General features: G+C 36.0%; 2 protein-coding genes across 2 annotated transcripts; both read left to right on the plus strand.

Annotated features, from left to right (window-relative positions):
• Positions 1-207: 207 nt before the first annotated feature.
• Positions 208-1,709, plus strand: LOC129220830 (uncharacterized). The gene is made up of 5 exons (XM_054855261.1): positions 208-252; positions 336-368; positions 653-733; positions 827-892; positions 966-1,709. The coding sequence occupies exons 1-5, from the start codon at positions 208-210 to the stop codon at positions 1,707-1,709; spliced, it is 969 nt and encodes a 322-aa protein (XP_054711236.1).
• Positions 1,710-2,058: 349 nt separating this feature from the next.
• LOC129220832 (uncharacterized) lies at positions 2,059-4,641 on the plus strand. The gene is made up of 5 exons (XM_054855262.1): positions 2,059-2,063; positions 3,052-3,132; positions 3,225-3,483; positions 3,992-4,288; positions 4,393-4,641. The coding sequence occupies exons 1-5, from the start codon at positions 2,059-2,061 to the stop codon at positions 4,639-4,641; spliced, it is 891 nt and encodes a 296-aa protein (XP_054711237.1).
• The last annotated feature ends 5,485 nt before the right edge of the window (positions 4,642-10,126 follow it).

Genomic DNA, 10,126 nt, shown 5'->3' on the forward strand with positions numbered 1-10,126 from the left:
ACTGTTAGAGGGCGCTACAACTGTTTGTTTCTTGCTGACGTCATGTCGTTCCCGTTAATGGGATTGGCGAGTTCCATGTTGACGACATCACATACGTCATAGGTTAGACCACATAAATACCAATTCCTTCAGTTGGTTATCTCAGTTTCAGAATTTTTGAGCAACAGTTTGTTGGCATTTTTTCTTGCCCTCTGTCGAGTATTCAACATGCCTATTGGAAATAAGAGAACACTGGATGAAGCTTCTAGCAATGTAAGTAAATTTGTCTTATTCATTTTATTTTAGCTTTAAAGATATTCAGGCGAGTTCATTAATTTTTATTTTCTCTTTTACAGTATGCTGAAGAACTAAGGGATTCTGACGACGACGTAAGTATTTTAAAATTTTCTTCTAATTGTCTATGCATTTCTTTTTATAAATAGATTTAGCTTTAGAATTTATTTTTGAGTTAATTTCCATATGTACTTGTCTTTTTTCGTAGAGTTTGTTTATTTTAAAACTCTTTTCTATTTTTACAGTTGATAGGAGAGCCGACTCAAGAATTTTACGAAATTGATGACAACGATGTAAGGAGTTATACATATTTAAACTTTATTATTATTATTTTTAACACATAGCGGATTTCATGAATGTTACGATATTTTTATTTTAGGTTATTGGAGAAGACACCCAGTCTTTTGCTGAAGCATCAGAAGTGTTTAAGGTGAATAACCAAAATGGCTCGGGTTTTGAGGTAACTCTTTTTTTTATGATTATTATGAAGTTAGTTTTACTGTATTGAGCAATCCGCGTTTTTTTATGACTCTCTTTTTTTCAATCCTTATAGAATACCCCAGGTCCTTCTCATGCTGAACCCGAATTTGATGAAAGAGAAATAGATGACGCTCAAGATGTACGTAAACTATTAACAAAATTAATTGTGGAATTTTGACAATTTGAGTAACACGTTTTTCTTTTTTATATAGATGGAAGCTGCATTGCAAATGGAATTGATTCAAGGGCGTTGGATCGAAAAATATAAGGCGAGTCAGAAAACTTTCAGAGCTAAGGTAGATCTGGAGAAGTTGCCCGAGGAACTTCGCGGTAAGCCGTTGGTCGCAGCAATTAGTTCCGTTCGAGAACTATTCAGAATGATAATTCGTCGTGCTAGTGAAGATTTGAGGCCGACGGATCTGATTCGTATTTATATTCAAGCTGACGGTTTAGACAAGCCCATTTCAACACGACTGATGCCTGTATCAGATCTCACATTGGAAACAGTCATGGCTGCAATTCTCAAAGTGTTGCAATCGAAGGACGAGATTGCTTTGGATTCCGGTTTTTCAGCTGACGTGGTCACTATTCGTCGAGACGTGGGAGCAGGTCGACGGAGAATGTTAAACCCGGACGTGGATTGTCTTAATAAAAGGTCCGTCATTACAATCCCGACTGACAGTGAAGGACTCTGTTGTGCAATGGCCATTGTCTGTGCATTAGCTCACCTGGACAATGACCGCACGGCTATCGAATCGTTTAAAAAACGAAATCGCCTGACTCTGTTGAACCGGGCTAAGGAGTTACATGCTGCATCCGGTGTACCTTTAGGTCCCTGTACGTACGCGGAAATAGCAGAGTTTGAGAAACATTTAGGGGTACAAATTGCAGTGATATCAACAGAAGAAATGAACAAGGTATATTTTTATTCATTCATGCTGACATTTCCGTATTGATATCTATTTTATTAGTGCTATTTATTTTCATATATTTCCTTTTTTTAGGTTTCGTACAAAGGTCCAAATCGGGGCAAGCGAATAAACTTGTATCTACATAAGGAGCATTTTAACGTCATCAAAAATCTAAGAGGATTTTATGGCTCCCACTTCTATTGCGAGTCCTGCGATAAGCCTTATCAAAATGCTCATGCTCATCGTTGCCCAGATAGTTGCCACATTTGCTTAAGGAAGCAGTGCACGCTTGGGGAACCCATAAGGTGTCTGGACTGCGAGCGGTTATGTCGCTCTACAGCTTGTTTCGAGGCTCATAAGGCTACTAGTGGAAATCAAGAGCTATCCTTGTGTGATGTGGTAAGTCCCTCTAAAGACTTTTTTTCGTACCTAGTTTCAGTTACCATATTTTGAAGGCCCAACAGTGTTTATTTTGATTTATTTATTTATTCTTTTTAGATGTATCAGTGTAGAAAATGCTGTAAGGTTATTTTGCGGCGAGAATGTGCAAAGGATAAGCATGTATGCGGAACCACCAAATGTCCTAGTTGTGATAACTACGTCATAGCTAGTGAACACCGGTGTTACTTACGCACCATAGAACCAAAGCCTTCCTCCGAAAAGCTCATTTTCTTTGATTTTGAGACAGACCAGTCTTCGGGGGAGCATAAAGTCAACTTTGCTGTCGCTCAGTACGCAGGTGGTGAAGAAATGATATTTAAAGGTTACAGTGCCTGTCAAGATTTTTGTGCATGGTTATATTCACCAGAGCATAAGGGGTATACAGCTATTGCTCATAACATGAAAGGGTAAGTATAATCTTTCACAAGTAAATGTTTCTCTTTCTTATTTTTCCACATCGGTAAATTAATTATTTTTTTTATTTTTTAGATTCGATGGGCAGTTTGTGTTAAGCTGGCTATTAGAACAAGGTTTGACACCAGATGTAATTCCATGTGGATCAAAAGTGATGTCCATTACTCTCAAGTGTCTCAACTTGCGGGTCATTGACTCGTTCAACTTTTTACCAATGGCTCTATCGAAGCTTCCGTCGTGCTTCGGAATGACAGAGCAGAAGAAGGGGTTTTTTCCGCATCTTTTCAACGTGCGTGAATATCAAAATTACGTAGGAAGAATGCCCGAGCAAAAATTTTACAGCCCCGATACTATGTCAACTTCTGTCCGGGAGTCGTTTCTTTCCTGGTACAGTGAGCATGCAGAAGAAGAGTTTAATTTTCAAGAAGAGATCCTGGCCTACTGTCGGTACGCAATCTTTAAAATATAATTAAATATTTCCCCTTTTTATTGTATTTTCTTTTGTCTAATACTATTTTTATTATGTTTTTAGTTCTGATGTAAATATACTACGTCGCTGTTGTTTAGAGTTCCGAAAGCAGTTTTTGGAGGTTGCAAAGGTGGATCCGTTTTGGTACGTATGTTTTGTTTTTCTAAATATATTTACACTTTTTAATTTTCGAGATTTGTTTTTAGTTTTTTAACTTTGATACATTTTTTCTTTAGCTACATTACTATTGCATCGGCATGCATGGCAGTGTATCGATCATCACATATCAAGCCCAATGCTATAGCCATGGTTCCATTACGAGGCTACATAAATTCTACCAATTATAGTGCTGATGCAATTAGATGGTTAGACTATGTGGCAACCATGGAAGGCATTTGTATAGCTCATGCTCTAAACGGATTGGGAGAGAAGAAATTGAGCGGTATTTCAGTAGATGGTTACTGCGAAAGTTTGAAGACAGTCTACCAATATCATGTAAGTTTTTCTTTTTTTTTTTTCAGAAAATTATGTATTAAAAAAAATATAGTAATTTTTATTTTCACATCCGTTTTTCCCTCATATATAATTTCTCTTTCTAGGGCTGTTTTTTCCATGGGTGCCCATCTTGTTATGACACCAGTGTGACAAATCCACTCTCTGGAGTTTCTATGAGCAGTTTGTATGAGAAAACTCAAAGAACTACAGCCAAACTAAAATCCATGGGATTCAAAGTAGTGGAAAAGTGGGAACATGAATTTAAAAACGAAATGAAGATAAATGAAGAATTACAGTCTTTTATCAAATGCCACAATGTGCAAGATCGCTTAAAACCTCGTGATGCTTTTTTTGGAGGCCGTACGAATGCTATTCGATTGTATTACGAAGGGATAGTAAAATACGTAGATTTTACTTCTCTCTATCCATGGGTAAGTTTCTTAAGCTGTTAACTTATATATTTTTCTCCCTCCACTTCTTTCTAATCATTGTTTTTTAAACTTTTCAGGTGAATAAGTACTGTCGTTACCCAGTGGGTCATCCTATTATTATAACGGAAAACTTTGACGATCCTTGCAAATACTTTGGAATAATAAAATGCAAAGTTTTAGCACCAAGAGGATTGTTTTTGCCAATACTTCCGTACAGATGCAAGGATAAATTAATGTTTCCCTTGTGCCGATCCTGTACTGAACACATGAGCCAAGAAAACTGTACTCATCAAGGCGAAGACCGAGCATTGATAGGTACCTGGTGTACAGAAGAACTGAAGCTGGCAATAAAAAAAGGATACAAAGTCATGGACGTAAGTTTGTGTTTTTATGTTTGTTGGTTTTTTAATAAAGAAAAAATAGCAAGAGTACTGTTTCGAGCAAATAGGCTAACATGTTTATTTTTTTTCCACTTTAGATTTACGAAGTTTATCACTTTGAATCTTCGACAGACTCCTTATTTAAATCATATATTGATCTCTTTCTCAAGATAAAACAGGAAAGCAGTGGCTGGCCTGTAGAGTGCGTGACTGATAAAGAGAAAGAACAATATATTCGCCAGTATGCAGAGAAAGAAGGAGTACATTTAGATATTTCGTCTGTGATGATAAACCCTGGTCGACGACAAGTAGCAAAATTAGCATTGAACAGCTTTTGGGGAAGGTAAGCAATATTTTTTTTTTTTTTCAATTGTAATAAGCACACATCTAAATGAACATAGATTTTAATGCAATGCTCTTTTCTTTACAGGTGCGGAATGAATATGAATAAACCGAAATTAGAGTACGTCCATACAGTGGAACATTTCAACAAACTTTTTTTGGATTCCACAAAAGACGTAAGAGTTGATCTTTTTTCCCTTCTCTTTAAATTTTTCTTTATTGATTGTTCTTAACGTGAGTTAATGAATACCTCATTTTTCTGTTTGTTACAGGTACAAGACGTCTATTTTCCTGCACCAGAAATTGCGGCGATACAGTATAAAATGGTGGAAGAATTCGTAACGGAAGACATTTCCACCAACATTTTTATAGCTATTTTTACAACAGCTTGGGCCAGACTCAAACTTTATGAAGAAATGGATAAGTTGGGGGAGTCTGTGTTGTACCATGACACAGACTCCATAATTTATGCGAGTAATGGCTTAAATGACCCCCCATTGGGGAATTTTCTCGGTGACTTCACTGATGAATTGAATGGGGACAAAATTAAAACCTTCGTCTCAGGTATTTATTTTATTCTTTATCTTATGACTCTTTTTTCGTAATTGCTCCATTTTTAAAGACTATTTTTTCCTAATTAAATATTCTTTGCTATCTTTCAGGAGGACCCAAGAATTACGCATATGAGACGGCTTCTGGAAATACATATTGCAAAATAAGAGGTTTTACTCTTAATTTTAAAAATTCTTTGATTTTAAATTTTCATAGCTTAAAAGCGATTATCAGTGAGCTAGATTACACTTCAAAAATTGAAACTTATGACGAGAGAAAAATCACAAGAGATCCAAAAAGAAGGACAGTGATAAACAAGCCGGAGAGTAAATTGTACAGAATTGTGTACGACAAAAGAGTTATAAAAGAGAACTTTTTGACACTCCCCTACGGCTTCTAGAAAAATAGAGCGGATTCTAACTCCCAGAAGCAAGAGAAAAAAAAAAAAAAAACGGCCCTTTTCAGGGCCACCCAAATTAACATGAATTGGAATGCTTATATAGCAAAAAGTCTTTTATGAGACTATATAAAAAAAAAGGTTCTTTTCAGAGCCACGATAAAACAAAGGCCCTTCTCAGGGCCACACAGAAAAGAAGACCCTTTCTGGGCAAACTTTTATTTTTTCAGGACAACTGGATTCCTATTAAAGGTGGTATATTTTTCTCTTTTATTAAAGGTATAAAAAGCTTTGTATACGTGTGAGACAATCATTCAAAATGGAGTTCCCGTACTTGAAACATCCTTCCACTTGCATGATTTCGGGTCCCACTGGCTCTGGCAAAACCATTTTCGTAAAGCGTCTAATCGAAGAAAACATGTTTAGGCCTCAGCCTCAAAAGATTATTTACTGCTACGGAGCCTATCAGCCCTTGTTTAATAAAATGAAAAATATTGAGTTCGTAGAAGGATTACCCGCTCATTTGAATACGGTACGAGAGTGTCTTATTGTGATTGATGATTTAATGTCAGAACTAGGAAACGATTCGCGGTTGACCAAACTTTTTACGAAAGGAAGTCACCATAGAAATATTAGTTGCATATTCATAGTTCAAAATATTTTTTATAAAAGTACGGAAATGCGAACAATTAATTTAAACTCCCATTATTTAGTGCTGTACAAAAACCCTAGAGATAAAAGTCAAATTACTCACCTTGCTCGCCAAATGTTTCCAGGCAAAGTTAAGGCTTTTCTAGAAATATTCAACGATGCCACAAGTCCTGCGTACGGATACCTTTTTCTAGACTTTAGACCCGAAACTCATGACCGTTTACGCATGCGCACAGGAATTTTTCCAGGAGATATAAATTACGCTTACGAGCCTCGTTAACCATTTAGTGTGTAGAAACAGGAAGAGGAAACATGTCTGCTGTTGTAGTTGATTTTGAGGGCTTTCAATTAGCCCCACATAGCTATGTTATTAAGGAGCTTGCATTTTACTCTGTGAATCACAAATATCATGGCCGTTGGTCCTTCTTACCTCCTCGACCTTGGGAAGAATTATCGTATAGGAAACAGAAAAGTTATTCTTGGATAATCCGAAATTTACATGGATTGTCTTGGGAAAGCGGCGAGTTACCTTACAAAGCTCTACGACACATTTTGACTATGTTGTTCATTTCTTTTACTGACATATACGTTAAAGGTTTGGAGAAATGTAAATTTTTTGAAAAGTTATCTGGAAAAAAAGTATTGGATTTAAATGATGTTGGTTGCCCTAAATTTCATGAATTAGAAAGCAGTTATGTTTCTTGTCCTGTGCATCCCCCTTACTTTAAGCACTGTGCTTTGGCAAAAGCGGCTGCATATGCCAATTTTCTATAAATAAACAGTACACACCACCATATACGTCATTTGAAAGCAGAATGTCATCTTTTGCGCAACAAAATTTAGAGCAGCTCCGGCTTTTAAAAAACAGCAAACTTCGTACTGCGCTGTTGAGAAAAGCTCCCAATAGTGTTATAAAAGCACTATGTGAGTGCTGTAAGAATTTATTATGCGGCAACATCCCATTCAGTAAACAACGTTTGAAAAGACTGAGACCATATAAAAGGACTCTGCGAGTGTTAGCGCAGCAGAAAGTTCCCTTGTTCAAGAAACGACGCATCCTCGTTCAAAAAGGAGACGGTTTCCTAAGTATTTTAATACCTGCAGCACTATCTGTTTTAACGTCTCTCATTCATGGATAATGCAAAGAAATACGTGTTGTTACCCGAGGATCAAACGCAACACTTTGCTACGGATCATTTATCTACACTGGACAAGGATATGAATGACATTTTACTTCGCCGCGACCTGGGTGACGAAGAAAAACGCGTGTTGTACTTGCAAATTTTGCAAAAATTTGTAAAATTTCCTTCTACAAAACCCTTGGAATCCGAAATGGTCGAAGAAAGAGGTCCTCCTGATATTCTGAAAGATATTCTGGAAACAGCACCAGAAAAAGGGAAAAAACACGCGCTGAAGATTTTAGAGTTTCTCAAGAACAACCAATCAACTGTTTCCTGGAATGATAAAAATGAGCTTCTGGTACAAGGTGAAACTATACCAAATTCAAATATTACGCATTTGGTTACTTTTTTACTGCGTTCCAGAAAAGGGGCACCAGTTGGACATGAAGCATTCTTGAATGCATTAGATGATGTAAATTTTCCACCCGAGTTTATTCAGAACAAGTATTTGAAAAAAAGTGTTCCCAAGCCCATTGTTAAAAGACAGAAAACAATGCATGCAAAACCAATTGTAACTAAGCCCAATGTTAATCGGCAGAAGAATATGTATGCAAAACCGTATGCCTGGAAAAAATATTTGTAACTTGTTTGTTTTGTGTTAAATAAATATGATTTAAAAATAAAACTTTGTGTGGATTGTGTTGCTAATTTTTTTTAAATCTGTTTTTTTTTCAATTAAAAGAGAAAAAAACTTTCCTTGATTCAAAATGTAAAGAAAAAAACTGTAAAGGAAAAAAATGAAATAAATAAAGTAACAATTATTTACAGAAAGAAAAAAAAAAATATATGCCTTGCAGGAAATGTAAAGGAAAAAATATTTTGTGAAAAAAAGTATAAACACAATAAAAGAAAAACTGAATTAAAAATAAAAAGAACATTTTATTATTTCTTAAAAATCATATTTACACCAAAATTCTTTTTAACATATTGATACAATTGAAAATCACTGATTTTCTGAAATAAATTTTTCACAATGATATCCATACATAAACCTTGACATCTCTTTGTTAGATAGTAAATACAATATTGTCCACATACATTTGAAGTCAAACTTTGAAGAGGTGCATGATTCCATTTTACATGTTCATATTTCTTCACAAATCTTGTAATATGCTGACCATAGGCTTGAGGAGTCAATCCATAAGAGTCAAAAAATTCAACAGTTTGAGGATTTTCTATAAACAGGGCAATCCAGTGAGTTCCCGGCTCTGTATGTTTATCAGTATTAACAACTATTGCTGCAGGAAACGATGTAATGCAAGGAATCTTATCACAAGGAAAAACTCCTACAAAATATCTCGACGCATAGCGATGCCGAAGCAATACTCTGCGAATATCCAAAGAATTCATTAGTTACCGAAATCGTATAAGATGTTTCTAGCTTTGTTGATTTCAATCAAATTTTCAAATTCAGCGTACACCAATAAAGAAATGGTCTGTGGTAGAGGCACTTTAAATTTAAGTTCCAGTCTTAAATTACTGTGTCGAACGAGATTTAAATGAGCTCCATCGCAGAGGTCAGGGGACAGATCAAAATGAAATAAGCAGTATCCGTCGGGAAATTCTTCTCTTGACAAATAAAGTCCTCGATCTTCTGAAGTGCAAAATAAATTGTTAAATGCACGAATATAGTTTTTATTGGTAAAATCAGGCTGCAATGGATTATGAGGCATCGGTTGTCCGTCGATGTAAACTCCAATGAAATTAATATCATAGTGTTTGAATTCAAATGGTGACTTTTTATAGCTTCCGTTAAAAGCATCGTTGTCCACACAGGCTACGACCAAGCGCTTTGGCATTTGTCCAGTAAAGATGTTGTCTTGCACAAAACTCATGTTTCCTCCAGGAATGGAATAGACTTTACACAGTACTCTGTTAATAGGATACTTGGCTGTTGTCTTCTCCAAGCTTTTAGCATGCCCCAACACTACGCCAGGGCTGACTCGAACTTTGCGTACAAACATCGATGCTTGCTCCAGGACTACTTTAAAGTTACCATCTCCTAATAAGCAAAACTCTGGTTTGCTTCGTATAAGCTTAATTTTCATATCCACCATATTAAGCATGAGTCGATCTTGATGAAATATGTCAACATGTAGACGCCCAATCATATCCACTGCAGTACTGAGTTTAAACATATTTGCTCTTTTGGTAAATCCTTCGTTGGGGGTCTTCTTTGCGTCAGTTAAATCATAGTTATTCATTTGACCTGCAGTATCCTTGAAAAACAATTCAGAAGACAGCTGTGACGTTTTTGCTTCATATCCATGGTTTAATAATTTTTCGATAATTGCTCTGTATGGATAAGTGTTGTTACTCGAAGAGATTAATCTTTCATTCAAGCTAACATCCACCTGGGAAAACAAGGCATGTAAAAATAAATTGACGGGACCCACATTTTCTTTTGTTAATAGAGTTCCATTTCCGTTCACAATTTTAACTTTAACAAATAAGAGATTCTGTGACAAGTCTAAATAATCGTCACCAGTCCCAGAAATGTTAAATTCTATTGGACTACCGTCAGGCACATTTGCAACAGGGTGAAATTCTATCCACTGCCCTCTTTCGATAACTGTTTGCGTGGGTGGTAAAGTAAATAAATTAAGTTCAGATTTAGCACATTCAGGAGAATCTTTTAACAGGTAAGCCATTCTGTCTAGGAGTCAAAAATATCACGTCCTTTAGCTTTCTTGACTTTGGCTCGAATGA

This window comes from Uloborus diversus, chromosome 4 (assembly GCF_026930045.1).
Source record: "Uloborus diversus isolate 005 chromosome 4, Udiv.v.3.1, whole genome shotgun sequence".
In the NCBI taxonomy this organism is placed as follows: domain Eukaryota; kingdom Metazoa; phylum Arthropoda; class Arachnida; order Araneae; family Uloboridae; genus Uloborus; species Uloborus diversus.

Bases quoted from the DNA above. Each gene is read 5' to 3' on its own strand.
- LOC129220830 (XM_054855261.1), top strand. From the start codon at position 208: ATGCCTATTGGAAATAAGAGAACACTGGATGAAGCTTCTAGCAAT. The intron at 369-652 runs GTAAGTATTTTA...TTTTTATTTTAG, and splicing joins TAAGGGATTCTGACGACGAC to GTTATTGGAGAAGACACCCA. The intron at 734-826 runs GTAACTCTTTTT...CAATCCTTATAG, and splicing joins AAAATGGCTCGGGTTTTGAG to AATACCCCAGGTCCTTCTCA.
- LOC129220832 (XM_054855262.1), top strand. The intron at 3,484-3,991 runs GTAAGTTTTTCT...TAAACTTTTCAG, and splicing joins AGACAGTCTACCAATATCAT to GTGAATAAGTACTGTCGTTA. The intron at 4,289-4,392 runs GTAAGTTTGTGT...TTTCCACTTTAG, and splicing joins AAGGATACAAAGTCATGGAC to ATTTACGAAGTTTATCACTT.